This window comes from Pseudophryne corroboree, chromosome 4 (assembly GCF_028390025.1).
Source record: "Pseudophryne corroboree isolate aPseCor3 chromosome 4, aPseCor3.hap2, whole genome shotgun sequence".
NCBI classification, from domain to species: Eukaryota; Metazoa; Chordata; class Amphibia; order Anura; family Myobatrachidae; genus Pseudophryne; species Pseudophryne corroboree.
The window spans coordinates 205,752,457-205,778,203 of NC_086447.1; the positions used below are offsets into that span (position 1 = coordinate 205,752,457).

The following is a 25,747-nucleotide window of genomic DNA, read 5'->3' on the forward strand; positions in this document are numbered from 1 at the left end:
TGTATACTCAACAGGTGATTGTCACAGTTCCTCATCTCCAGCAAGGAGAGGGATATTATTCAACCCTGTTTGTGGTCCCGAAACCGGGCGGTTCGGTCAGACCCATTTTAAACCTGAAATCTCTGAACCTGTACTTGAAGAGGTTCAAAATGGAATCACTCAGGGCGGTCATCGCCAGCATGGAAGGGGGGATTGGATGGTGTCCCTGGACATAAAGGATGCTTACCTTCATGTTCCGATATTCCCCCCCGCATCAGGCGTTCCTGAGATTTGCAGTGCAGGACTGTCACTACCAATTTCAGACGTTGCCGTTTGGGCTTTCCACGGCCCTGAGAATTTTCACTAAGGTAATGGCGGAAATTATGGTGCTCCTGCGCAGGCAGGGGGTCACAATTATCCCATACTTGGACGATCTCCTCATAAAGGCGAGATCTCGGGAGAGGTTGCTGGACAGCGTGTCTCTGTCCATGAAGACGTTGCAGTTACACGGCTGGATTCTCAATATACCGAAGTCCCAGCTAGTCCCTACAACGCGTCTGACCTTTTTGGGGCTGATTCTAGACACAGACCAGAAAAAGGTTTTTCTTCCGATCGAAAAGGTTCAGGAACTCATAGCCATGGTCAGGAACCTATTAAAACCAAAAAAGGTTTCAGTGCATCATTGCACGCGGGTCCTGGGGTAGATGGTGGCTTCCTACGAGGCCATCCCTTTCGGCGGGTTCCATGCGAGGACCTTTCATTGGGACCTTTTGGACAAGTGGTCCGGGTCCCATCTACAAATGCATCAAAAGATCACACTGTCTCCCAGGACCAGGGTATCTCTCCTGTGGTGGCTGAACAGTGCTCACCTACTAGAGGGTCGCAGGTTCGGCATTCAGGACTGGATCCTGGTGACCACGGACGCAAGCCTCCGAGGCTGGGGAGCAGTGACACTGGGAAGAAATTTCCAAGGTCTCTGGTCAAGCCTAGAGTCTTGTCTCCACATCAACGTCTGCGTCAAGCGGTGGAATTGCTTCGGAGAAAACTGGTTCTGATTCAGTCACACAGTGTCACGGCAGTGGCTCATATAAACCGCCAAGGCGGAACAAGGAGCAGAATGGCCATGGCAGAAGCGACCAGGATTCTACGCTGGGCGGAAGGCCATGTAAGCGCGCTGTCAGCGGTGTTCATCCCGGGGGTGGACAACTGGGAGGCGGACTTCCTCAGCAGGCACGACCTGCATCCGGGAGAGTGAGGACTTCATCAAGAAGTCTTCGCACAGATCACGGATCGTTGGAGACTGCCTCAAATCGACATGATGGCATCCCGTTTCAACAAAAAGCTAAAGCGGTATTGCGCCAGGTCAAGGGACCCTCAGGCGGTAGCGGTAGACACTCTGGTGACACCTTGGGTGTTCAGATCGGTCTATGTGTTTCCTCCTCTTCCTCTCATACACAAGAATAATACGAAGAAGCGGGGTCAGAACAATACTCATTGTTCCAGATTGGCCACGGAGGACTTGGTATCCGGAGCTGCAAGAGTTGCTCGCAGGGGATCCGTGGCCTCTTCCTCTAAGGCAGGACCTGCTGCGGCAGGGGCCCTGTCTGTTCCAAGACTTACCGTGGCTGCATTTGACGGCATGGCGGTTGAACGCCGGATCCTAGCGAAAAAGGGATTCCGGAGGAGGTCATTCCTACCCTGATCAAGGCTAGGAATGACGTGACGTTAAAACATTATCACCGTATATGGCGGAAATATGTTTCTTGGTGTGAGGCCAGAGCCGCTCCTACGGAGGGGTTCCATTTGGGCCGTCTACTCCACTTCCTTCAAACGAGTGACTTTGGGCCTAAAATTAGGGTCCATAAAGGTCCAGATTTCGGCCTTATCCATTTTCTTTCAAAGAGAATTGGCCTCTATTCCTGAAGTACAGACGTTTGTGAAGGGAGTGCTGCATATTCAGCCTCCTTTTGTGCCTCCGGTGGCGCCTTGGGATCTTAACGTGGTGTTACGGTTCCTCAAGTCACCTTGGTTTAAACCACTCAAAACTGTGGAGTTGAAATACCTCACGTGGAAAGTGGTCATGTTGTTTGCGTTAGCTTCGGCAAGACGTGTTTCCAAATTGGCGGCTTTATCACATAAAAGCCCATACTTGGTTGTTCACGTGGATAGGGCAGAGTTGAGGACTCGCCCTCACTTTCTGCCAAAAGTGGTCTCCTCTTTTCATGTGAACCAACCTATTGTCGTGCCTGTGGCTACACGGGACTTGGAGGATTCCGAGTCCCTGGATGTAGTCATGGCTTTGAAGATTTATGTGACCAGAACGGCTAGAATCAGGAAGACTGAAGCTTTGTTCTTTCTGTATACGGCCAACAAGGTTGGCGCTCCTGCTTCAAAGCAGACTATTGCTCCCTGGATCTGTAACACGATTCAGCAGGCGCATTCTACGGCAGGATTGCCGTTACCGAAATCGGTTAAGGCCCACTCCACTAGGAAAGTGGGCTCTTCTTGGGCGACTGCCCGAGGGGTCTCGGCATTACAGTTGTGCCGAGCAGCTACTTGGTCGGGGTCAAACACCTTTGCAAAGTTCTATAAGTTTGATACCCTGGCTGAGGAGGACCTCCTGTTTGCTCATTCGGTGCTGCAGAGTCATCCGCACTCTCCCGCCCGTTTGGGAGCTTTGGTATAATCCCCATGGTCCTTACGGAGTCCCCAGCATCCTCTAGGACGTTAGAGAAAATAAGATTTTACTTACCGGTAAATCTATTTCTCGTAGTCCGTAGAGGATGCTGGGCGCCCGTCCCTAGTGCGGACTTCTTCTGCAAGACTTGTATATAGTTATTGCTTACATAAGGGTTATGTTATAGTTTTCGGTGGTACCGTGGCTATGTTGTTGTTCATACTGTTAACTGGGTAAGTTTATCACAAGTTATACGGTGTGATTGGAGTGGCTGGTATGAATCTCGCCCTTAGATTTACAAAAATCCTTCCTTGTACTGTCCATCTCCTCTGGGCACAGTTTCCCTAACTGAGGTCTGGAGGAGGGGCATAGAGGGAGGAGCCAGTGCACACCCAGAGTCCAAAGCTTTCTTAAAGTGCCCTATCTCCTGCGGAGCCCATCTATTCCCCATGGTCCTTACGGAGTCCCCAGCATCCTCTACGGACTACGAGAAATAGATTTACCGGTAAGTTAAATCTTATTATTCCTTAATAATGCCACACACTGTCCCCCCAGTAATTCCACTCACTGCCCCCAATAATAATTGCTGCTGATCACATCTCCTCCTCCCCCCCCCCCCCCCCCCCTCCCGATTCCAAACATTGCTTACATAAATAAATACATTTTTTATTTTAACCATTTTAAATGTAAAACCTGCAGCTGAGCTGTGATGGCAGCATGGATGGAGGAGCTGCAGTGGTCAGTGGACGGACGGGCACTCCAGGCAGGAATGCGACGTGGAGTGGCCAGTTGGCAGGCGAGCAGGCACTGCAGGTAGGTATAAGATGTGGCCAACCAGAGAGCCGCCGCCCGCCGCAATCAATAGCCGGCTCGGGCAGCGCTGTGCAGTGTGCACTTCCGTGTGCATGACTCATAGGTCACGCACGCGGAAGTGCAAACAGCACCGCGCTGCCCGAGCCGGCTATTGATTGCGGCAGGCGGCGGCTCTCTGGTTGGCAGGCGCCAATGGATGTCTGGCGGGCAGCAGCGGGGAGCATCTCTGGCGGCTGCACACCTAGATATCGCTCACGGCACACTAGTGTGCCGCGGCACAGCAGTTGAAAACCGCTGCTCTAAGAGATGAGAGCTGTGCAGCCACCACAGGAGGTAGATTCTGGTCCTTGAGGACAGGATTATTTTCCGGTGCAAGTGCAGGTGCGACCCGGACCACTTGTCCAACAGGTCCCGCTGAAACACCCTGGCATGGAATCTGCCAAACTGAATGGCCTCGTAGGCCGCCACCATCTTCCCTAGCAACTGAGTTCATTGATGAATTGACACTCTTGCCGGTTTCAGAATCTGTTTGACCATGTTCTGAATTTCCAGAGCCTTTTCCACTGGAAGAAAGACTCTGCAAGTCTGTGTCCCGAATCATACCCAAGAATGATAGCCTTGTTGTCGGAACCAACTGTGATTTTTGGCAGGTTTAGGAGCCAACCATGTTGTTGCAGAATTGTCAGGGAGAGCGTAATGTTCTGTAGTAATTGCTCCTTGGATCTCGCCTTTATCGGGAGATCGTCCAAGTACGGGATAATTGTGACTCCCTGCTTGCGCAGGAGAACCATCATTTCCGCCATTACTTTTGTAAAAGTTCTCGGAGCCGTGGCCAGACCAAATGGCAACGTCTGAAACTAATAATGGCAATCCTGCATCGCAAACCTCAGATAAGCCTGATGTGGAGGATAAATGGGAACATGCAAGTAGGCATTCTTTATATCTACCGACACCATAAACTCCCCCTCCTCCAGAGTGGAGATCACTGCCCGGAGAGATTCCATCTTGAATTTGAATTTCCTTAGGTAGAAATTGAGGGATTTGAGGTTCAGGATTGGTCTGACTGAGCCGTCTGGCTTCGGGACCACGAGCAGGCTGGAATAAAAGCCTTCTCCCTGTTGCGACAGGGGAACACTGACAATGACCTGATTTAGACACCATTTTTGTATTGCTTCGCATACTACCTCCCTGTCCTGAAGGGAAGCTGGTAAGGCCGATTTGAAAAATCAGTGAGGGGGAACGTCTTGAAACTCTAGTTGGTAACCCTGGGACACTATTTCTAAAACCCATGGGTCTAGGGCCGAACGAGCCCAGAATTGACTGAAGAGTTTGAGACGTGCCCCCACCGGTGCTGACTCCCTCAGAGGGAGCCCCAGTGTCATGCGGTGGATTTGGCAGCAGCCGGGGAGGACTTCTGCTCTTGGGAACTTGCCGGTTACCTTTTTACCTTTCCTCTTCCTCTAGAAGTAAGGAAGGAAGTCCCTCTGCCTTTTTTGTATTTATTTGGCCGAAAGGACTGCATCTGATAGTGGTGCGTTTTCTTTTGTTGTGCAGGAACATGAGGTAAAAATGACGACTTACCCAGATACCAGGTCAGTGAGGCCGTCGCCAAACAAAACACTACCTTTATATGGCAGAGACTCCATAGCCGCCTTAGAGTCCGCATCAGCATTCCATTGATGAATCCACAATGCTCTCCTGGCTGAGACTGCCATGGCATTGGCCCTTTATCCCAAGAGGCCAATATCCCTCGCAGCTTCCTTTAGATAGGCTGCAGCGTTCCTGATATGACCCAGTGTCAAAATACTTTGAAATCCATTTATGTCACTACGGGTACGCTGCTCAGACCTGCCGTGGCTTCGGCATGGGTAAGTAGCGCTATTGAAAGATGGGCAGATAACTTGTCATCTGATATAGATACCCTGGACAGGGTTAGCGTTCTTTTCCTGCTTACGATCCGCAGGTTCCTTTAGGGCTGCCGTTTCAGGGGACGGCAGCGCCACCTTTTTGGACAGCCGTGATAAAGCTTTGTCCACAGTGGGGGGTGACTCCCACTTTTCCCTATTCCCCGAGGGGAACAGATATGCCACCGGAATTCTCTTAGGAATCTGAAACTTCTTGTCAGGATTTTTTCAGACCTGTTCAAAAAGCGTGTTCAGTTCATGAGAGGGAGGAAACGTTACCTCAGGTTTCTTTCCTTTAAACATACAGACCCTTGTATCAGGAACAGCAGGTTCCTCCGTGATATGTAACACGTCTTTTATTGCTACAATCATGTACTGAATGCTCTTAGCTAGTTTTGGATTTAATCTGGCATCACTATAGTCGACACTGGAGTCAGTCCGTGTCGGTATCTGCTATCTGGGTAAATTACCGCTTTTGTGACCCCCGAGGGGGTCTGAACCTGGGACAACACATCCTCTACGGATTTTTCCCATGCCTGGTTTTGAGACTTAGATTTATCCAGTCTTTTATTCAACCGAGCCACATTCGCGTTCAAAGCACTCAGAACATTTACCCAATCAGGAGTCGGCGGTGCCGACGGGGTCACTCCCACAGCCGTTTCTTTCCCTAATCCAGTCTCCTCCTGGGAATTGCACTCTTCCTCAGACATGTCGACACACGTGCACCGACACACAAACACACGGCATACAGGGGACAGACCCACAGTAAAGCCTGTCAGAGAAACACAGAGGGAGTTTGCCAGCTCACAACCCAGCGTATATCCTGGTTCTGAACACTTTATATAAAAGTCCCAGACCTGTTAGCGCTTTATATTACATTAAATAGCACCAAATATACTGTGCCCCCCTCCCTTTTTTTGCACCATTACTTGTACAGCAGGAGAGAGGAAGGCCAGCGTCTCTGCAGCTCTGTGGAGAGAAAATGGCGCTGGTGAGAGCTGTGAGGGCTAAGCCACGCCCCCTCAATGGCGCCCTGCAGCCCCGCTTTATTTTTATTCAATATTTATACTGGCGGGGGCCCGGATTCGGTGCCTAGGCACTTAAAAACCACACTTGCCAGGACTAGAGGATTTACATGCTGCCCAGGGCGCCCCGCCCTGCACCCTGTAGTGCCACAGAGTGTGGGAGCTTGGCACGCAGCGCAGTACCTCCAAGCCGTCACTGAAGTCTTCTGGTCTTCTTCTACTCACCCGTCTTCTGGCTCTGCAAGGGGGGGTGACGGCGGGCTCCGGGAACGAGCATCTAGGCATACCTAGCGTTCAGACCCTCAGGAGCTAATGGTGTCCTGTAGCCTAAGAAGCAGAGCCTTGGAACTCACAGAAGTAGGTCTGCTTCTCTCCCCTAAGTCCCAAGAAGCAGGGAGACTGTTGCCAGCAGTTCTTCCTGAAAATAATAACCTAACAAGTCTTTTTTTCTGAGCAACTGGAGAGCTCCCCAGTGTGCAACCAGTCTCACTGGGCACAGATTCTAAACTGGAGTCTGGAGGAGGGGCATAGAGGGAGGAGCCAGTTCACACCCTTTGAAAGTCTTAAAGTGCCCATGTCTCCTGTGGATCCCGTCTATACCCCATGGTTCTTGAAGCATCCCCAGCATCCTCTAGGACGTATGAGAAAGGATTTACCGGTAGGTAATTAAAATCCTATTTTTGTTATTAGCATCCAGAGACCCTAATTCTGGCAGAGTCTCGTGCTGTACTCTCAATGAATATCTGGTCTTTTAATTTAGAAAAAATTCTCATAGGAAAATAAAACCGTGAAAAATAACTATTTTTAGTAGAAAAAAATGCAAATTTTACATAAACTTTGGCAAGCTTGCGCAGACTTGGCCAAACTGTTACTGAAATACAAGTGTGGTGCATAGATGTGAATGCTGGAGAGTCATCACTTGCATCTGCTGCTTTGGGAAACTCTCCATGAAGAGGGGTTGTTGACATTTTAAAGGAGCACATTCAAAGTATTTCCACCTATCATGAATTAACCTTCATTCTTATAGCAGTGCTTTAGACATAATTCTCTATCCAAGTGAAGTCTATATTCGTCACCATACACCACTTATTCTTGTCTTATGTCGGAACAAGGGTAACCCATACCTAGTGTCCTCTGCACATTCGTATAATGACCATAGATTTTGAACAGTTTTCTCCTACTACAACATGTAACTTGTGATTAATTGATGTTTCATTTGGCAGGCCAATATTTTCAGAGGCAGTTCTGTCTGTCCACCCTTCCGATGTCCTTGATATGCCAGTAGACCCTAATGAACCCACATATTGCCTGTGTCACCAGGTGTCCTACGGAGAGATGATTGGCTGTGACAATCCTGATGTAAGTATCTGTGCACTTTCTCAGAGATTAATATATTAATCTTGGACATCTCTTCTGTTAGGTTGTTTTTGTACTTGGTTCAAATCAAAGTTTTAATTTTATTTTTATTAAGTGATTACAGTACATGTTGTTATAGCTACTTTCTATGTAAAAACTCTCAAAAGTAAGGATTTGCCTACTTGGTGCAGATTTAAAATGGTTAAAATAGTTTTTCTAGTACCCTGCTCTGAAGCTAGAAAGTCCTATTTAAGGTACTCCTGTGCATCCTGTTAAGCTAGGTACACACTACCCAATTATCTGACAGATCTAGCTGGTTGGAATGAAAATCTGGTACTGTATGAGAGCAAATTACAATCTCATTTGTTCCCAAACACTGCAAAACTGTCAACAGTCGTTCATACAAGTTAATACAAATTGGTTAAATACAAATTTAACTAACAACAGGTTTTGATCATTTTCCAGTGTTTAGGAACAAATGATAGATTGTAATTTGCTCTCATCTATTACCAGATTTTCATTCCAACCAGCTAGATCTGGCAGATTATTGTATACTGTGTACCTAGCTTTCAGATAAAGCATTACTCTAACACAGTTCTGACATCATATAGGTATTTAATTTGATATTTTATGGACTATACCAAACCTTGTATTGCTCACTTCAGGAATTGAACACCTAATCGCCAATAGAAAAAAGCATAAATAACTTCAATGACTGATTAACTTATACAGGAACAAATATTAAAGGCAAAATAGTGAAAAATCACTATAGGGAGCGTGTAACTGAATCATTAATACGATAGTAGGATTTTGGTACTTACCAGGTAAATCCTTTTCTTTGAATCCATAGGGGGCACTGGAGTACTCTTGGGATATGGACGGGCTTCCGTAGGAACAGCACTGAATATTTAAATTTAGTAACACTCCACCCCTCCATATCCCCGAGCACATCTCAGTGTTTTTTACTGAGCCGAACAGGAATTAAGAGAGGTTGATAATGGAGTATTACATATAACATAACTGACACTAACGTTGTTAACACATAACGTTACTGACAACTAAACAGTTGACACCCTAACCAGCACTTGTAACTTGAACCAGTCGGTGAAAGTGTGTTACCATAAGATCCTCAGAACTAACCACAAGTAGGTAAAACTGCTCTGGGTGGGCGTCCAGTGCCCCCTATGGATTCAAAGAAAAGGATTTACCTGGTAAGTACCAAAATCCTACTTTCTTTTTCATCCACTAGGGGTCACTGGAGTACTCTTGGGACGTACCAAAGCTTCCCCCGTGGGCGGGAGAGCTGTTTGGCACTTGTAACACTAGGCGGCCAAAGCTAGATGCTGATGCCGCAAAAGTATCAAACTTGTAAAAGCGCACAAACGTGTGCACTGAAGACCATGTAGCCGCCCGGCAAAGCTGCGTCGCAGAAGCCCCACGACCAGCTGCCCATGAAGTTCCCACAGAACGTGTGGAATGAGCGGTTACTGACGTAGGCGGTTGTAACCTAGCATGAAGGTAAGCCTGACGTATGGTCAGTTTTATCCATCTGGATAAAGTTTGTTTAGATGCTGGCCAACCAATCTTGGCAGCATCATAAAGAACAAATAACGTATCCGTCTTACGAACTGAAGACGTTCGGGATACATAAACGCGTAATGCGCGAACCACATCCAGAGTTCCAGAATGTGCTGTCAACACAGGAACTACTATTGGTTGATTGATGTGAAAAGATGACACTACCTTTGGTAAGAAGGCGGGATTCGTCCGAAGTTCCGCTCTGTCATCATGAAACACCAAATACGGTGGCTTGCATGACAAGGCACCCAAATCCGAAACACGCCTTGCCGAAGCTAAGGCTAAGAGAAAAATTGTTTTCCAAGTGAGAAACTTTATATCCACTTGTTGTAAGGGTTCAAAATATGAAGACTGTAAGAACTCCAAAACCAGATTCAAGTCCCATGGCGCTGTAGGTGGAATGAATGGAGGCTGTACCCTGAGTACACCTTGGAGAAAAGTGCGTATAGACGGCAATAGAGCCAATCGTCTTTGAAAGTAAATTGACAAAGCAGATACCTGCACCTTTAGTGTAGATAAACGCAATCCTCCATCTAACCCTGTTTGTAGAAACAACAACAGGCGGCATACTTTGAAAGCTGATGTCGGAAATTGCCGAGCTTCACACCAACCTATATATGCACGCCATATTCTGTAATAATGAGCTGCCGTAACCGGCTTCCTAGCTCGTAACATGGTTGGTATAACTGAATCTGGAATGCCCTCTCTTCTTAAGAGGGCGGTCTCAACAGCCACCCCGTCAAACGCAGCCGCGCTAAATCGGGGTAAAGAAACGGACCCTGTTGTAACAGGTCTGGACGTATTGGGAGCGGCCACGGATCGTCTGCGAGTAATCCTCGAAGATCCGAGAACCAAGCTCTCCGAGGCCAATGAGGCGCCACTAGTATGACTGTGAGCGACTCTCTTTTGATCCGTTTTAGCACCAGAGGGAGCAGCGGAAACGGTGGAAACAGATACACAAGACTGTACGGCCACGCGACAGTGAGAGCATCCACCGCGACTGCCTTTGGATCTCTCGTTCTGGACACATACTGGGGCGTTTGATGATTGTGTCGAGATGCCATCAGGTCCACCTGAGGATAACCCCATCGCTGAACCAACATGTGAAACACTTCTGGATTTAATGACCATTCGCCTGGGTGAAAATCCCGACGACTGAGATAATCCGCTTCCCAGTTGTCCACTCCCGGAATGAACACGGCCGACAATATCACCTGGTGGCATTCCGCCCAATTGAGGATTCGAGCTACTTCCCGCATTGCCATGCGGCTTCTCGTTCCTCCTTGTTTGTTGATGTATGCGACCGCTGTCGCATTGTCCGACTGCACTTGGACAGGCTGAGAGCGAATCATGTGCACTGCTTGTCGTAGCGCATTGAAAATTGCGCGGAGTTCTAGAACATTTATAGACAGCAATTTCTCGTGATCCGCCCAGAGACCCTGGAGCTGACAATTTTGAATTACCGCTCCCCAACCTCTGAGACTGGCGTCCGTAGTTAGAATTATCCAATTGCAAACTCCGAACCGTCTTCCTGCGGTTAAATTGTGTTCCTTGAGCCACCATAGCAGAGATACTCTTGCTATTGGTGACAACCTCACCCTGTGGTGAATCTGCAGATGCGAGCCCGACCACTGGGCAAGCACGTTCAGCTGAAATGGACGAGAGTGAAATCTTCCGAACTGAAGCGCCTCGAACGCTGCCACCATTGTGCCTAACAGGCGAATGCACAAGTGTACCGACACTGTGCGTGGCTTGAGCACTAATTGTACTAGATGGCGTAGCATTTGTACTTTCTGTTGTGGTAGGTAAATCCTTTGATTGACCGTATCGAGAATCATACCTAGGAACTGAAGGCGTTGAGACGGAATTAGATGTGATTTCTTGAAATTTACAATCCAACCGTGGTGAACCAGTACATTGTATGTTAGCAGCGCATGTTGGGTAAGTATCTGTTGAGACGGAGCTTTGATGAGCAGATCGTCTAAATACGGAACTATTGTCACTCCCAGGGATCTGAGGTGAGCTATCATCACAGACATTACTTTGGTGAATACCCGAGGCGCTGATGACAGGCCAAACGGCAGAGCCTGAAACTGGTAATGGTTCTGGCGTATTGCAAACCGTAAGAATTTCTGATGAGGCTGCCAAATTGGAATGTGTAAGTACGCATCCTTGAGGTCTAAGGCAATCATAAACTCCTTGGTCTCTAACCCCGCAATCACCGAACGTAGAGACTCCATTTTGAATCTGTAGTAAGTTACGTACTGATTGAGGCCCTTTAAGTTCAATATTGGTCTGACTGAGCCATCCGGCTTCGGGACCACAAACAGGCTTGAATAATAACCCTGACCCTGTTGGTGTACAGGGACCGGAATCAACACTGCCGAATCCAGTAAGGACTGAATGGCAATTTGCAAAACTCTCCTCTTGTCGTCCGACAGAGGCAATCCTGTCTTGAAAAACCGCAGAGGCGGCAGACAGTCGAACTCTATTTTGTAACCTTTTAACACTAAATTGCGAATCCAGCCCTCCGCGGATGTGTGGAACCACGCCCCATGGAACGTCTGAAGGCGTGCTCCCACAATTGGAGAACCGAGATGGGCTGGTAACCCGTCATGCCACTGGCTTGTCGGTAACCTTAGCGTCTTGGCGAGTTGTGTTGGTTTGATGGAAACCACGTCCTCGACCACGTCTAGCAGGCGTGGCTGATCCTCTGCCACGTCCTCGAAAGGGCTGAGGTCTAAAGGATTTGAACGAAGGTCCAGCGTACCTTCTTCTTGGCGCAGGTGGAGGCAATGGTAAGAAAACAGACTTACCTCCCGTAGCCTCCTTAATCCATGCGTCCAATTCTGGACCAAACAACTTCTTGCCATCGTAAGGCAACGCCTCTATACTTCGTTTGACCTCTGCCTCCGCTTGATAAGTACGCAGGTAGAGTGCTCTTCGTGCCGTAACTAGCGAAGATGAAATACGAGAAGTGAGCTGACAGACGTCAGTAGACGCTGTACAGAGATACTCTACAGCCTCAATCATTTGATTTACCAGAACTATCAGGTTTTCGTCCTGTAAAGCAGATTTGAGTTCTGTAAGCCATATTATGAGCGCCTTAGTTACCCAAATGCCAACCAATCCAGGTCTTAGCATCACACCTGCTGCTACATACATGGTTTTTAGCATAGTTTCTATCTTGCGATCTGAAGGATCTTTTAAGCGTAGTAGCTGCTGGCACTGGTATGGTTAATTTCTTGGTAAGCTTTGACACTGAAGAATCAACTATTGGTGGATTCTCCCATGTACACGTTACCGAGTCTGGAAACGGATAACTAGACTTAAATCTGCGAGGTATAGAAAACCGTTTATCTGGATTCTGTCGTGTTTCTACTAACATCTGATTTAGAGAATCCGACACAGGAAAACTTACTGGCGTCTTCCGTCGTTTAGTAAATACGACCTGATCATTGGTGAGAGGCTGCTCAGCTTCAGGAAACCTTAGAGACCGCCGTACCGCTCTGATGAGATCATCTATGCCGGAACTGTTAACATCCTCGTTATCTGACTCCACTTCGCCTTCCTCACCCTCATCGTTTTCCGTGAGGTCTGGCATGGAATCGTCAGAATGCAACATAGCAGACACTGGAAAATCATAAGACATATGAAAATTATCCCGTTTGCCCAAAATGGATTTGGACCTTACGCAAGGCTGAGACGCCTCCGGTAGATCTGGCGGGCTCACCCTAGACTCAGATCTTAACGTTTCTCGCTCCAGACGAGCCGCGGTCATTTCTGTCTGAAATCTCTCCAGTACATTTACTAACATACCCCACGGAGGGTCCGGTGAGGAAATTGGTTGTAAAACCGGAGCAGAAATGGTATTCTGAACGGAATCCACAAAACATACTTTACATGTGGTAGATGCATTCGGTAACACACTGCCACATACTTTGCAAATATGCTTTTTAGTTTTTGCTGGTGCCTTACTCATTATGGCGACAGACAATACAATACACAAAAAACAGACACCTGCACGACTCAGTAAAATAGCAATAAGGTGTCTCTGTATATATATCTGGCCCAGTGCAGTACACGTGGCCAGTACTATGAAATGTGATCCCAAATTCCCACTAACACCCCTGCGCCTCCGGTGGAGTAGAGATGTAGTACTGGAACGTTCTGGAATCACAGCAGGAAGACACAGGAAGCATGGTTAAAAATGGCTGCCCTGCTAACTTATACATATAATCCTAGTGCTGGTTACATTCACTGATTATACTGTAACAATCCCTGCAGCCTCTTATCTGCTGCTGCAGTATTTCTCTGCTTCATTATTATTTGTCCCCCCTGTAATGGCTGCCTGCTCTTAGTACAGCGGCAGCGCAGCGTGTGGGCCCCCAGCGGGTATCGTAGAGCGCTATGTGCCTCGTGTTTCCCAGCGGTGGGCTCCTGTATAATAGCGTCAGCTAATCAAGCTAGCGCTGCGGCGGCCGGCGGCCTGTGAGAGTCGATCAGAGGTGCCTGCACGGAGGTCTGTGGCCGAACGTGCGGGCGCCTGAGCGGGGAGAGCCGCGGTGCCTGCACGGAGGTCTGTGGCCGAACGTGCGGGCGCCTGAGCGGGGAGAGCCGCGGTGCCTGCACGGAGGTCTGTGGCCGAACGTGCGGGCGCCTGAGAGGGGAGAGCCGCGGTGCCTGCACGGAGGTCTGTGGCCGAACGTGCGGCGCCTGAGAGGGGAGATCAGCGGCGTCACCAAGCACTATGTACCCCCACGTCGGGGCGGCAGCGGGAGCTGACCGCCCCGTTTCACATACCTTACTCCTGCAGACGTGCGGAGGCTCCGACGGGGCTTCTTAAACAAGCGCCGGCCAGCCTGTGCAGGAGGATGTGTGGGCTGTGAGGGAGCTCTTTCAGAGAGGCCCGACACGCCCGTGCTGCTATCAGCAGCTGCACTATCCCTGACCCTGCCTTTTGGAAGGGGGAAAGGGATGTGTCCAAATAGTAGAAAAAATAAAAATAAAAAGTTTCTTCAAAAAACCGTGACTTCAGTTATTCAGGTGTTGCCACGTTCAGCACAGAAAAAACACTGAGATGTGCTCGGGGATATGGAGGGGTGGAGTGTTACTAAATTTAAATATTCAGTGCTGTTCCTACGGAAGCCCGTCCATATCCCAAGAGTACTCCAGTGACCCCTAGTGGATGAAAAAGAAAAATATTCATTCAAAAGAATTTCTGTATTTTAGTCACAAAAAGTACATAATCAGAATCAGCTTTATTGGCCAGGTGTACTCACGTACACTAGGAATTCTTTGTGGTACAATGCATCGCCAAGCAGCAACATGGAGGAAAAAACGTAGCATACATTACAAACATTACACATATGAGTTCATACTGCACATATGCAACTGTACAGTAGACATATTATACATTTAAGACTAAAAACTAAGGCTGCTTGGCAGAGCAGCACCGAGGCAGCCATCCGCGGCGCCAACTAGAACTCACACAATGCACATAATACAGAAGATTTAAGCATTACATCAAAAGATAAACCACACAGACAAAGACACAGAATGATTGGTGTAGGCATTTTGAGTAATAACCTCCAGGGGTTGTGTATTCCACCATCACAAGGCACCAGGTGCGGCAGCCATCTTAGGCGCACTGCGTAGGATTACCCACGGTGGAATAGTCCACCCCTAGAAGAGAACACAAAATGGGGAGATTGCAGAGTCCTTAAGTTCAGAGTAGGGTTCCAATAAAAACATCAGGTCCACGCATTTTTCATCCCATCCACAAGCGCACCAGATAAGGCAGCCATGTTGGGCGCACTACAAGGTTACACAGTGGGAGATGAGCCATACAGGGGCCAAATGCATGTATGTGAGAACTGACACGTGTGTAGAAGTATGCTATACCCTGCATGAAAAGATACAAATGAAGCACACCCCGCCCACAGGGGAACCATCCGAGGCAGCCATGTGGGGCGCACTGCATAGGTTACTGCTGGCAGGGTACAACAATATTCACTTATTTATATCCCTCTGTATCGGATAATATTAATCGTCAGTTCCTTGTTAATCACAGCCAGTGGAAAGTTTATTTAATAGTGCAAAGTTCTTTCTAAACAGTGCCAGGCAACCTTGCTCTCAAGAAACCATCCGTATTTATGGTTCCATCTGTAAATTTAGTAGCATGTCTCTTTTTAAATTTTAAATGGGAATTGCTGGTGCAGTTTGCTAACATGTTTGCTACCTGGTTCACCAGTATGCGCTGGGCTCGACCCTGATTTACAATTGCTGACTGAGCAACCCAGCAGCTTGTGGGGGTACCTGAAGGAGGGATGGCACTAAATGAATGATGTACAGTGTTTTGCGCTGTCCTCATCTTTCTGACTGCCTCATCGATGGTAAATTTAAACACAGCCGTTTTTACCATTGTCCCCGTCCGGAAGTGACCCACTGGCTGCCCGTGGGTGATCAATACTTATATACGCACTTTCCTTTAGTCCAGGTTTGTATTCTCCAGGAAGCAGATGTTGTATAATTGTACAGTAGAGTGCCAGAGAGAATCTTTGGGATTCTTGCGCGTTTTTCAGTCTCGGTATGTACTGACTGTTTCTTCAGAGGATATCCTATATATAGGAACGTATGTTAGACCTAGTGGAATTTACACTCTGAGTAGGATTATATGCCTGAATACTTAGTCCTCTTACCATTTACTGGCAGTAATGAAGCCAAAAATGATCCTGCTGCTCTGTCCAAGAGCTCAGCAAATGGGTATCAATGATTTGGCCATCTGTATATGATCCAAGTGTCTTTATAAGCCAGGATTCCTGCCCACTCACTAGACTGACCTTTCATCCAACTAGCTGGCTTGTAGGAATGACAATCTGGTAATGTATGGGGCTGATTGTCATTTGCTCCCATACATCACCAGATTTTCATTTAGTTGGATGGAAGTTAGGGGCAGATTTATTAAGCTCCGTGAAGTGGTAAAATTTGATTGGCTGGTCCTTTATCACCTTAACTGCCATGTCACAGGCTGGGTTTGAAAAATGACAGGAGCTGACTGGCTGGTACTTTATCACCTTCCACTTTATCATTTCACCGAGCTTAATAAATCTGCCCCTAAGTCTGGTGTATGGCCAACTAAGTCTTCTTTCCAAAAAGTGAACAAAGGTTATACATTTCTACTTTTTGTTTCTTTTCCATTTTCCAGTGCCCTATAGAGTGGTTCCATTTTGCCTGTGTAGATCTCACCACTAAACCAAAAGGAAAATGGTAAGTCTGAAATGTTCGTATTGACTGAAATAGTGCACATGATAAAACCCTGTTGCCACAAAAACATGCGTAATATTCATAAAGGCATACATAAGAAATCTTTGTACCTTGGTATGGCAAATGCACTTGAACCATTCATTTTTCCAAAATTGCATTTTGCACTCTTTAAACAGTAGTAATAATTGACTTTCAGTACCAGTAAGCGTACAGTTTCTATCGTGCTACGTCATAATTTGCTTCCTACTAAATCCTTTTCTTTTCCTTTCTCCTAGGTTCTGTCCCCGCTGTACTCAGGAGCGGAAGAAATGATCACAGCACCATCCATTACCATATTCGTCTTTACTACTTCCATGTTCTTATGTTCATTGTATCACCCCTGGCATTTGTCTTGCTACTGGATGGATTTCTAATGAAGGGCAGAAGCAGCAAATCTAGTTGTGCCAAGCGTACAACTCCTCTCCCTAGGGAGAGTACTGTTGCACTTTTGGATTGGTGCTGAGCTAATCTATATATATATATATATATATATATATATATATATATATATATATATATATATATATATATATATATATATATATATATATATTCAAAAACCTACCGCATAATCCATATCCCCCTTGCAAAGTTTTTACATCAAGATGGGGAAGGACAAAGCACCAAGATCTTCCTTTTACTTCCTTTGTTGGTGCTGTGGTATGCCGTTTAAACTCCTGTTTTATGCTTCTAACACGTCATGTTCAATTTTAAAAAATGTGTATGTAAGATCCTTTTTATTGGGGCATTCTGACCTCATACGCATTGGGCATGCTTATTACAGCGAGTATATTAAGACTGTGTTAAAGGTCATTAAGACAGCAGCCTAGAACTCTGGTTTCATGCAACCAGCATTTGGTACAGTGTAGTAATGCTCCTCAACACTGTCATTATGGGCTATATCCCTGTAACTATTTGCTACAGCTTTAAAGTCACATGATCAGCAATTTATAATTGCACTTAAATGTGTATAATTGGTGATATATAAGCAGTTGTTGTGTATAAATTGAGAGTGTCCCCCCTTGTAACGTGGCCCTGTCAAGTATGCCTACTGGAATAATCCATTTTGTGGGCCAAGCTAATATTCATGAGAATGTAGACTATATTGATTCATCAGTATGTGACTATTTACACAAACTGCCCAGGAGCTGCTGGAGGGAGCAGGGCAGATGAGAAGTGCAAGTGTATGGCATTGTGTAGTTGTCATTGTGCCTGCGACACGCTGTATGATGCAACATCTGAGGCGTGTGGAACCACAATGATGCCAATTGTCAGCAAGCCTCCAAACTGCCTACTTCTGTAAGAAAGTGGGTGGGTCTGGAAGGCTGGTCTACACTAGTGGGAGTTTCAGGGAGAGCTCCCTGACATACTGGATCAGGTCACAGAATGGATAATTCCACTGTCTAGTGGTGGCAGTTGTACTTGACCGGAGGAAAAAGCAAAGTATAAAACCTGAGTGAATCGGTACAGTCTTATTTATAAGATTGCAGAGCACAATCGTAGTAGGTTTATTGTAAGTTAGTTCCTTAAGTTACCATCCTGAGCATAGTGCTCTATTTTGAGTCCTTTCAGGTGCAGTTTCAGAAGTGGTTTCACCACAATTCTATTGTGTTCTAGCATTGCTGTGAACTGGCATGACTAGGTATAGTAAAAAGCACCAAAGATTAACTATTATCAATCCTCTTTTATTTAAGATATATAAAACAGAAATGTATAGAAAAACTTAAATATGTGGATTATATATTTGATTCTAGAGCCCACTGAATCTATTTCACTGGGGACCTATGTAGGGTTGCCTCTTATCATGAATTCCTCTACATCAGGGCTGGCCAAACCAGTCCTCGAGATCTACCAACAGTTCACATATTCCAGACCACCTAGCTGGTGCACAGGTGTAGCCATTACTAATTAAGATGTGCTGCATTCATTCCTAACTGACAATTATACAGATCTCCAGGAGCCCTGGAAAACATGAACTGTTGGTAGATCTCGAGGACCGGTTTGGCCAGCCCTGCTCTACATTGTATCAGAGTGCCAGTTCTTATTTTTACATGTAAATACAAAACAGATAAATGATGTATATCTATATGGAGATTAGATTATATGTATAAAAGATTTATGGTAAGACAGAATTATATTGAGTTTGAAGTACTCATGAAAATATGTTTAATCATTTATTCATTGTGTGTGTGTATGTGTCTGATTGTTTTTCCAGTACAGCCACAGATCTGGTCATTTTTATAACTTTGACAGTTGCAGCTGCTCAAGAGCACTCTGATCCTGCTCTCACAAAGTAATTGGGAGGTTTAGATAGATTTCATATTATTGTTGTTTAAAAAAAATGTCTTATTCATTCTTTCTTTTGGAATTCTACAACATTTCTAGTTATTACATACTGCTTTCATATATGGGGCATATTGTGTAGGTGATGATGAAGTAGCCAGGGGTGGGGGGACCGTAGACATTCGAGGGACACATACACCAAACCCTATTGTAGAAAGTAAGCTGCAGCCTATTGTGCACCCTCCCCACCCGACTTCTCACTTACTGTTTGATGGGTTCTGGGTGGGAGAGGGGAAAGTGGTGAGTCTGCAATGCTTGCTGCCGGTGTGGTGTGGGCCGCTGTCGAAATGGAGGGGGTGACTGGGATCCTCCATCAGGTGGGGGTGCAGTGAGTTTCATGTCTCACGGCGCTAGCATGCTCTAAGTCAGGCTGGCCCATCAAAAAGGCCCTGGGGAGAACACTGGATATTGTGAAGGGGACACTTGCTGCTTTTAGAGGTAACTATATGGATATAGAGCTGTCACATTTTTTTTTATTTTTATTTTTTACAGCTCTTAATCTTTATAGATCTGTTTTCATGTATGTAATATGCAAGGGATGGACCACCAGTAAAAGGCAGATTTAAAAAAAAAAAAAAGCCAAAAAAACGGGATTTATAATTCTATTTTTTTATGTACAATTGTCAGACAATGATGATTTGTGTGGATCAGCCCACTTTTAGGGTATTTAGTTTACAAGTACCCATATTTGTATGTTTTCTATTAAATAGCCCTCAATTTGTGTGCGTTATTTGCATTTGTATGTCTTGTGGCTGACGGAAAGCTCTATAAAACTGCAATATTATGCAGTATTATCTGAAAAATGGAAAACAGAAAACACATTTCTAGCATCAAACTTGTTCTGGTGTTTATAGAGAAGGCAAGCAAATATTTATGATTATTGATTTAATATTGCAATTTTACTTACTACTTGCATATATTTGATTAGTAGGACAGATTTTACAAAGAAGGTAACTACATTGTACCCTCTTAAATCTACCAAGCCATGATAATTAAAATGGCTGTACCCATTCATATACTATCACTGCTTGAAAGGAATAAATCTTAATGTCTGTTCACAGCAAGTTTTCTGTCGCCATGGAAATCTTTATAAACCTTGAATCGCTTATCAAAGCATGAATATAGGTATTGTAAAATGTATTTGTATTCTCGTATTCATTCTCGTTTGTTTTTAGACCCAACACTTCCCTTCCCCCCCCACCCCCCCACCTCTTTAAATTCTATAAATGTGGACAATTGCTCCTTGTATATCGTACTACTTTCAGCTGGATGCCATCTGGGGTGATCACTGTTTAGCACATAGTAAGACTCCTGGATGTTTTTGAAACCCCTGCCTTTCTCTTCCAATTGTGTTACTTTACACCGGTTACTTGAATCCCTACTAGTTGCACAGTTCATCTGTACATCAAACTCCATTTGCATGCATGAGAAGCAGATGGGCCATCGGCAGACTGAGGATTTAGGTCAGGCATGTCCAAACTGCGGCCCTCCCAGGTGTTGAGAAACTACACATCCCAGCATGCCCTGACACAGCTTTAGAATTATCTGACCGCTAAACTGTGTCAGGGCATGCTGGGATATGTAGTTTCACAACAGCTGGAGGGCTGCAGTTTGGACATGCTTGATTTAGGTGAATAGGTCATTGAGTTCTAATCCTTTTCAGTGATACAAAAAGCATTGCTCTTGAGGTCTATTGGATCCACATTTTAAAGTACTAAGCCCCGTAGTTCTTAATTTCGGACTAGAGGTCAATTAGTTATTGACCTAATTTAGACACATAGCTAGAATGGGTGACTTGTGAAGATTTTTTTATTTTTTTTTATTAAAAGGTGTAAAGGGTGTTTCTTCAAAGGACTACTATTGCAAGATTTTATATATTTCTGTATAATATAAATTATGTAATGTCTGAGATGCGTTACCAGTTTAGTATAAGCTTCTGCAATCCGTTACCTTGCATAAGAATTCAGAGAAGGCTGCTGTGACAATAGGCACTTTCAGCCAACGTTTGATATTGCGTAAAGAAAAGATAGCAATGACCAAATTGGGAAAACATTATTTTGCTCTATGAAAGCTTGCTTTTTTTTTTTTTTTTTTTAAATTAGCAACACAATTCTCATTAACAAACAACCTATGAAACGGACTTTCACAACATGAATATATTGCATATATTTTGTAACCTGAATATATTGGAAGTCTGAATGTAGCAATTATTGTGAGCCTCTATGTAAAGTTCTACGTATAACCCATATTAAGTGTGACCAAAGTACTGGTGTGATATTTTATGTCAGATTCTAATAGGCCTGTTGGCAGAATGTATATTATGTGTATTTTGGTATTCTATCTTCTCCAGGTTTTATAAGTGGTTGCAAACTGTTGATGTATGTTTGAAACAGATCAGAGAATGTTATATAACGGAGTTATTTAATTTATAAGTCTTATTGACTGATATAAATGTTCTATTTAAATGAAGCTGAATGTTTCAGTCCAATAACGTCTCATGTTCACCTGGAAAGTTAATACAAAGTTTGGATTTATTAAATATTATGAAATATAAACCTGCTTGCACACATCAAATATGTTGTTTCTTCTTATAATTTCATACTTAATTTTTTTTAATATTTGTTTATATAGATTAGTTTGAAAAAATATATGTAGTACAGCATAAACACTTTCTAAAACTCCATTGTACCATAATTACTAAGCTATTTCAAAACATTTACATCTGAGCTCTTGAAGTATGGTTGCCTGTTAAGTGTACCTTCAGTCACGCTTCCCATTTGTGATCATTAATCCCTGACTGTACCACACACAGACACAATGTATAAGTATTTACTTTCATTAGATTGATAGGGGTTCAGTGATTATTCCTAAATTAGCTGCTGGATATGTTTTTTTGTTTCATTGATTTATTTTCTGCAATGCATGCCCCAAAAACCCCAAACCTATGTTGATTAATCAGTTGGGATACACTCCTGCATGACCATGCCCAGTGTATGTGGTCCATTCAGGACTCTAGATTTTAACTATTCCAGTTTGGAAATCCTAAATCATCTAAGCCGTAGGGGTAAGCAACCATACACAATGGTATTGGATAGAAATGTTTTTTTATTAAGGATAAAATATCTTTATATAATACTGATCATTATACCCAAAGAAAGAGGTAAATAGTCATAGGTGCACTGACTCAATTTGACAAAATTGGTCATTAAAACGTAAACTTTTTTTAGTCTTTGATTAAAAAAATAAAAATAAATTATGTTTGGAGTTGCAAAATATTTAACACATAGCATACATAAAGCCAATGTACATTACACAATAAATGTTTAATTAAAACCATATCCTCTGAAACTATGGAATCTCTATATAATGCCGATGAATGTAAAAGATTGGTTATGCTACCTATGATAGCAGTTTGTGTTATGTCCACGAGATTCCTGAGAATAGTGTAACAGGGATTCCTATCTCCCGCTAAATCACCTGAAAGGAAAGTCTTTCCTCGGTAGAGTTAAATATCCCTATATCAGTTGTGTTCTCTCTGGGATTTTTTGGCCAGGGTATTGGTCCCTAGGCAGGGCACATTTTAATTTTTAAGGGCAGAATATTGTATGTGAGGAGTCGCTACAACTGTGAGCTGAATTATAATTGTAGGTAATAATGTGTGACATGGTATATGTAAAATCATTCTCCTTGGTCCATTCATTGAATTTACGTTAAATGCATCACAGAGTAACTAGACAGACCTATGTGCAGCACCCCAGCAGAGAAGGAGAGAGAATAAGTGGCAGGCATCATGCAGGAGCTGCGGTGGGGTCTCTGCTGCTGCTAGAGATGTGTCCTGGAGTGGGAGCATCTGCACCTGGCAGATCCCAGGCCTCTCTCTGCATGTCTCTTGTGTCGTGGGGGACTTGGTCTGGTTACTAATGAGGTTGCTGCAGTTCTCCTGTGTGAAGGAGGAGGGTCCAGACCAGCACTGATTATCCGATCAGCGCAGTGCTTCTTAAAAGGGTAGCATGCGTTACTATAATCACATAATTGGCAGAATGTGGTGCCCTGATAATTTTGCCTAGCAGGAACACTATCGATACATTCATGGACACATTTTCTGGTTTATCCTTCCATAAAAAGATGTACCCATATTTCTCCTGCATCCATAAGGGATATTGGGGAGAACTAGTACGATGGGGTACAGACTCGGTCCAAAGGAACCAGTGGACTTTACATTTCTTCAACCGGGTGTGCTGGCTCCTCCCCTCTATGCCCCCTCCCACAGGCAGTTTAGAAAAAAGTGCCCTCACGAGAGGAAGCGCATCTTTGCAGCTCCAGAGCGATTTCTTCAATTTCATTTAAAACATTTATTTCTCTAACGTCCTAAGTGGATGCTGGGGACTCCGTAAGGACCATGGGGAATAGCGGCTCCGCAGGAGACTGGGCACATCTAAAGAAAGCTTTAGGACTAACTGGTGTGCACTGGCTCCTCCCCCTATGACCCTCCTCCAAGCCTCAGTTAGATTTCTGTGCCCGACGAGAAGGGTGCACACTAGGGGCTCTCCTGAGCTTCTTAGTGAAAGTTTTAGTTTAGGTTTGTTATTTTCAGTGAGACCTGCTGGCAACAGGCTCACTGCATCGAGGGACTAAGGGGAGAAGAAGCGAACTCACCTGAGTGCAGAGTGGATTGGGCTTCTTGGCTACTGGACATTAGCTCCAGAGGGACGATCACAGGCCCAGCCTGGATGGGTCCCGGAGCCACGCCGCCGGCCCCCTTACAGAGCCAGAAGAGCGAAGCGGTCCGGAAAAATCGGCGGCAGAAGACGTTCCTGTCTTCACTAAGGTAGCGCACAGCACTGCAGCTGTGCGCCATTGCTCTCAGCACACTTCATACTCCGGTCACTGAGGGTGCAGGGTGCTGGGGGGGGGCGCCCTGAGACGCAATAAAACATGATAAAAATACCTTACATGGCAAAAAATACATCACATATAGCTCCTGGGCTATATGGATGCATTTAACCCCTGCCAGAATATACAGAAAAACGGGAGATAAGGCCGCCGAAAAGGGGGCGGAGCCTATCTCCTCAGCACACTGGCGCCATTTTCCCTCACAGCTCAGTTGGAGGGAAGCTCCCTGGCTCTTCCCTGCAGTCACTACACTACAGAAAGGGTTAAAAAAAGAGAGGGGGGCACTAATTAGGCGCAGTATTAAAACATACAGCAGCTATAAGGGGAAAAACACTTATATAAGGTTATCCCTGTATATATATATATATATATATATATATATATATATGAGAGTACAAGCGCTAAAGAGTATAGTGATGGTTAAAATGGAATTAATTAGGTGGATCACAGGATTATTAAAATTGGCCTTAGGCACTTATCTGATAAAAACAAAACTTCAATCCGGTGTTCATCATTTTGGAAATCATGTAAAAGAAGAAACAACAAACATAGTGTGTATCGTTCACAAATAAAAATAGAGCAATTTTGCTATAAAAAGGTACCAATATTTTAGGGAATTTTTGCTATTCCCAATAAAATATAGTGTGTATCGTTCACAGATAAAAATAAAGCAATTTTGCTATAAAAAGGTACCAATATTTTAGGGAGTTTTTGCTATTCCCAATAAAATTATAATCTGTAGCTTCACGACATAAAATACAGATTTTAATGAACAATACAAAAACACGGCTAGACAACACACGTACAAGATTCTAAAATCTTAAAAGCTTATCTGTCCGTTCTATGTGCAAGGGAATCAGTAACCAATTGTTCCATGGACACAGGATAGCCAAAGTTTATGCGTACAGGATAAAAGTAGTTCAAATGCTTATCTGTCCATCAATAGGAGTTTCAGCAGCAAACGGTCCCAACGCGTTTCGTCCTTCAAGGTGTGGACTTCTTCAAGGGGATCAGCAGAGTGAGCTAGGACTGCTCCATTTATACCATAAAGCAGGAAGTTGCAATAACCTTACTTAGTGACATCACATCCTGTGGTGTCAATCTTATATTATGTTTAAAATACCCATAAATTTGCTAAAAAGCATACTGAAATAGTGAGTAGGGGATGATGCTAGAGTGCAGTGAGTGGCCTGTGCAATAAATTGCATGAAAAATGATGGTGAATGGTGTTTGGAACGAAAAGACGGCGGTGGAACGCACACGCCGTCCGGTGGAACGCACCGCCATCTTGTATTCGTCACTTCCGCCCATTTTGTGACGTCACTTCCGCCCGTTTTGTGACGGGAAAAAAGGACTTGAAGCAGAGAATAGCGGAACGCCTGGTGGAACGCATGTCCGCCTATGTGGTGGAACGCACCACCATCTTGTATGAACGGAATGCGGAAGTAAAGTAAACGTGCGGCGGTGAAGCGCATATTCAAGATACGGATGTAGTGAAGGGAGAGGAAGAATTTAGTTGCCATGGAGACTTTAGACAAAAAAGGGGGTTTTTTTTAAAAGAGAGACCAGAGTTTATTGTGACTTAAAGTGACAGTGCTTAATATTTATTAAAATATTGTTAATGACCGTGCAGTGATAGTACTGATATCTAAAAGGATTGTGCATATGATTAAAATTATTCAGCAAAAGATAGTGTGCAGGTGTGGTCATTTTTATATATAGAAACACTGATAAATTATATAAATATAGAGAAAACAATGTTTTTTTAAAATATAAAAAAAAAAAAAAAAAAATATAAAAAAATATACATAATATCCCATTTGGGGGAGAGGAATTATTTCCAGTTTATATTTTTGTGGAGTGCAGGGATGCTA

At 44.6% G+C, this 25,747-nt stretch overlaps 1 protein-coding gene across 1 annotated transcript in view; it reads left to right on the forward strand.

Moving 5' to 3' along the window:
* The window catches only part of ING5 (inhibitor of growth family member 5), a 42,871-nt gene extending 21,317 nt beyond the window's left edge, over positions 1 to 21,554 (forward strand). Inside the window, exons 6-8 of the mRNA XM_063915840.1 lie at positions 7,622 to 7,757; positions 16,540 to 16,601; positions 16,874 to 21,554. Of these exons, the coding sequence (XP_063771910.1) occupies positions 7,622 to 7,757; positions 16,540 to 16,601; positions 16,874 to 16,910 (235 nt within the window). The 3' untranslated portion in view covers positions 16,911 to 21,554. The remainder of the gene's footprint in view (positions 1 to 7,621; positions 7,758 to 16,539; positions 16,602 to 16,873) is intronic.
* Positions 21,555 to 25,747: the final 4,193 nt, after the last annotated feature.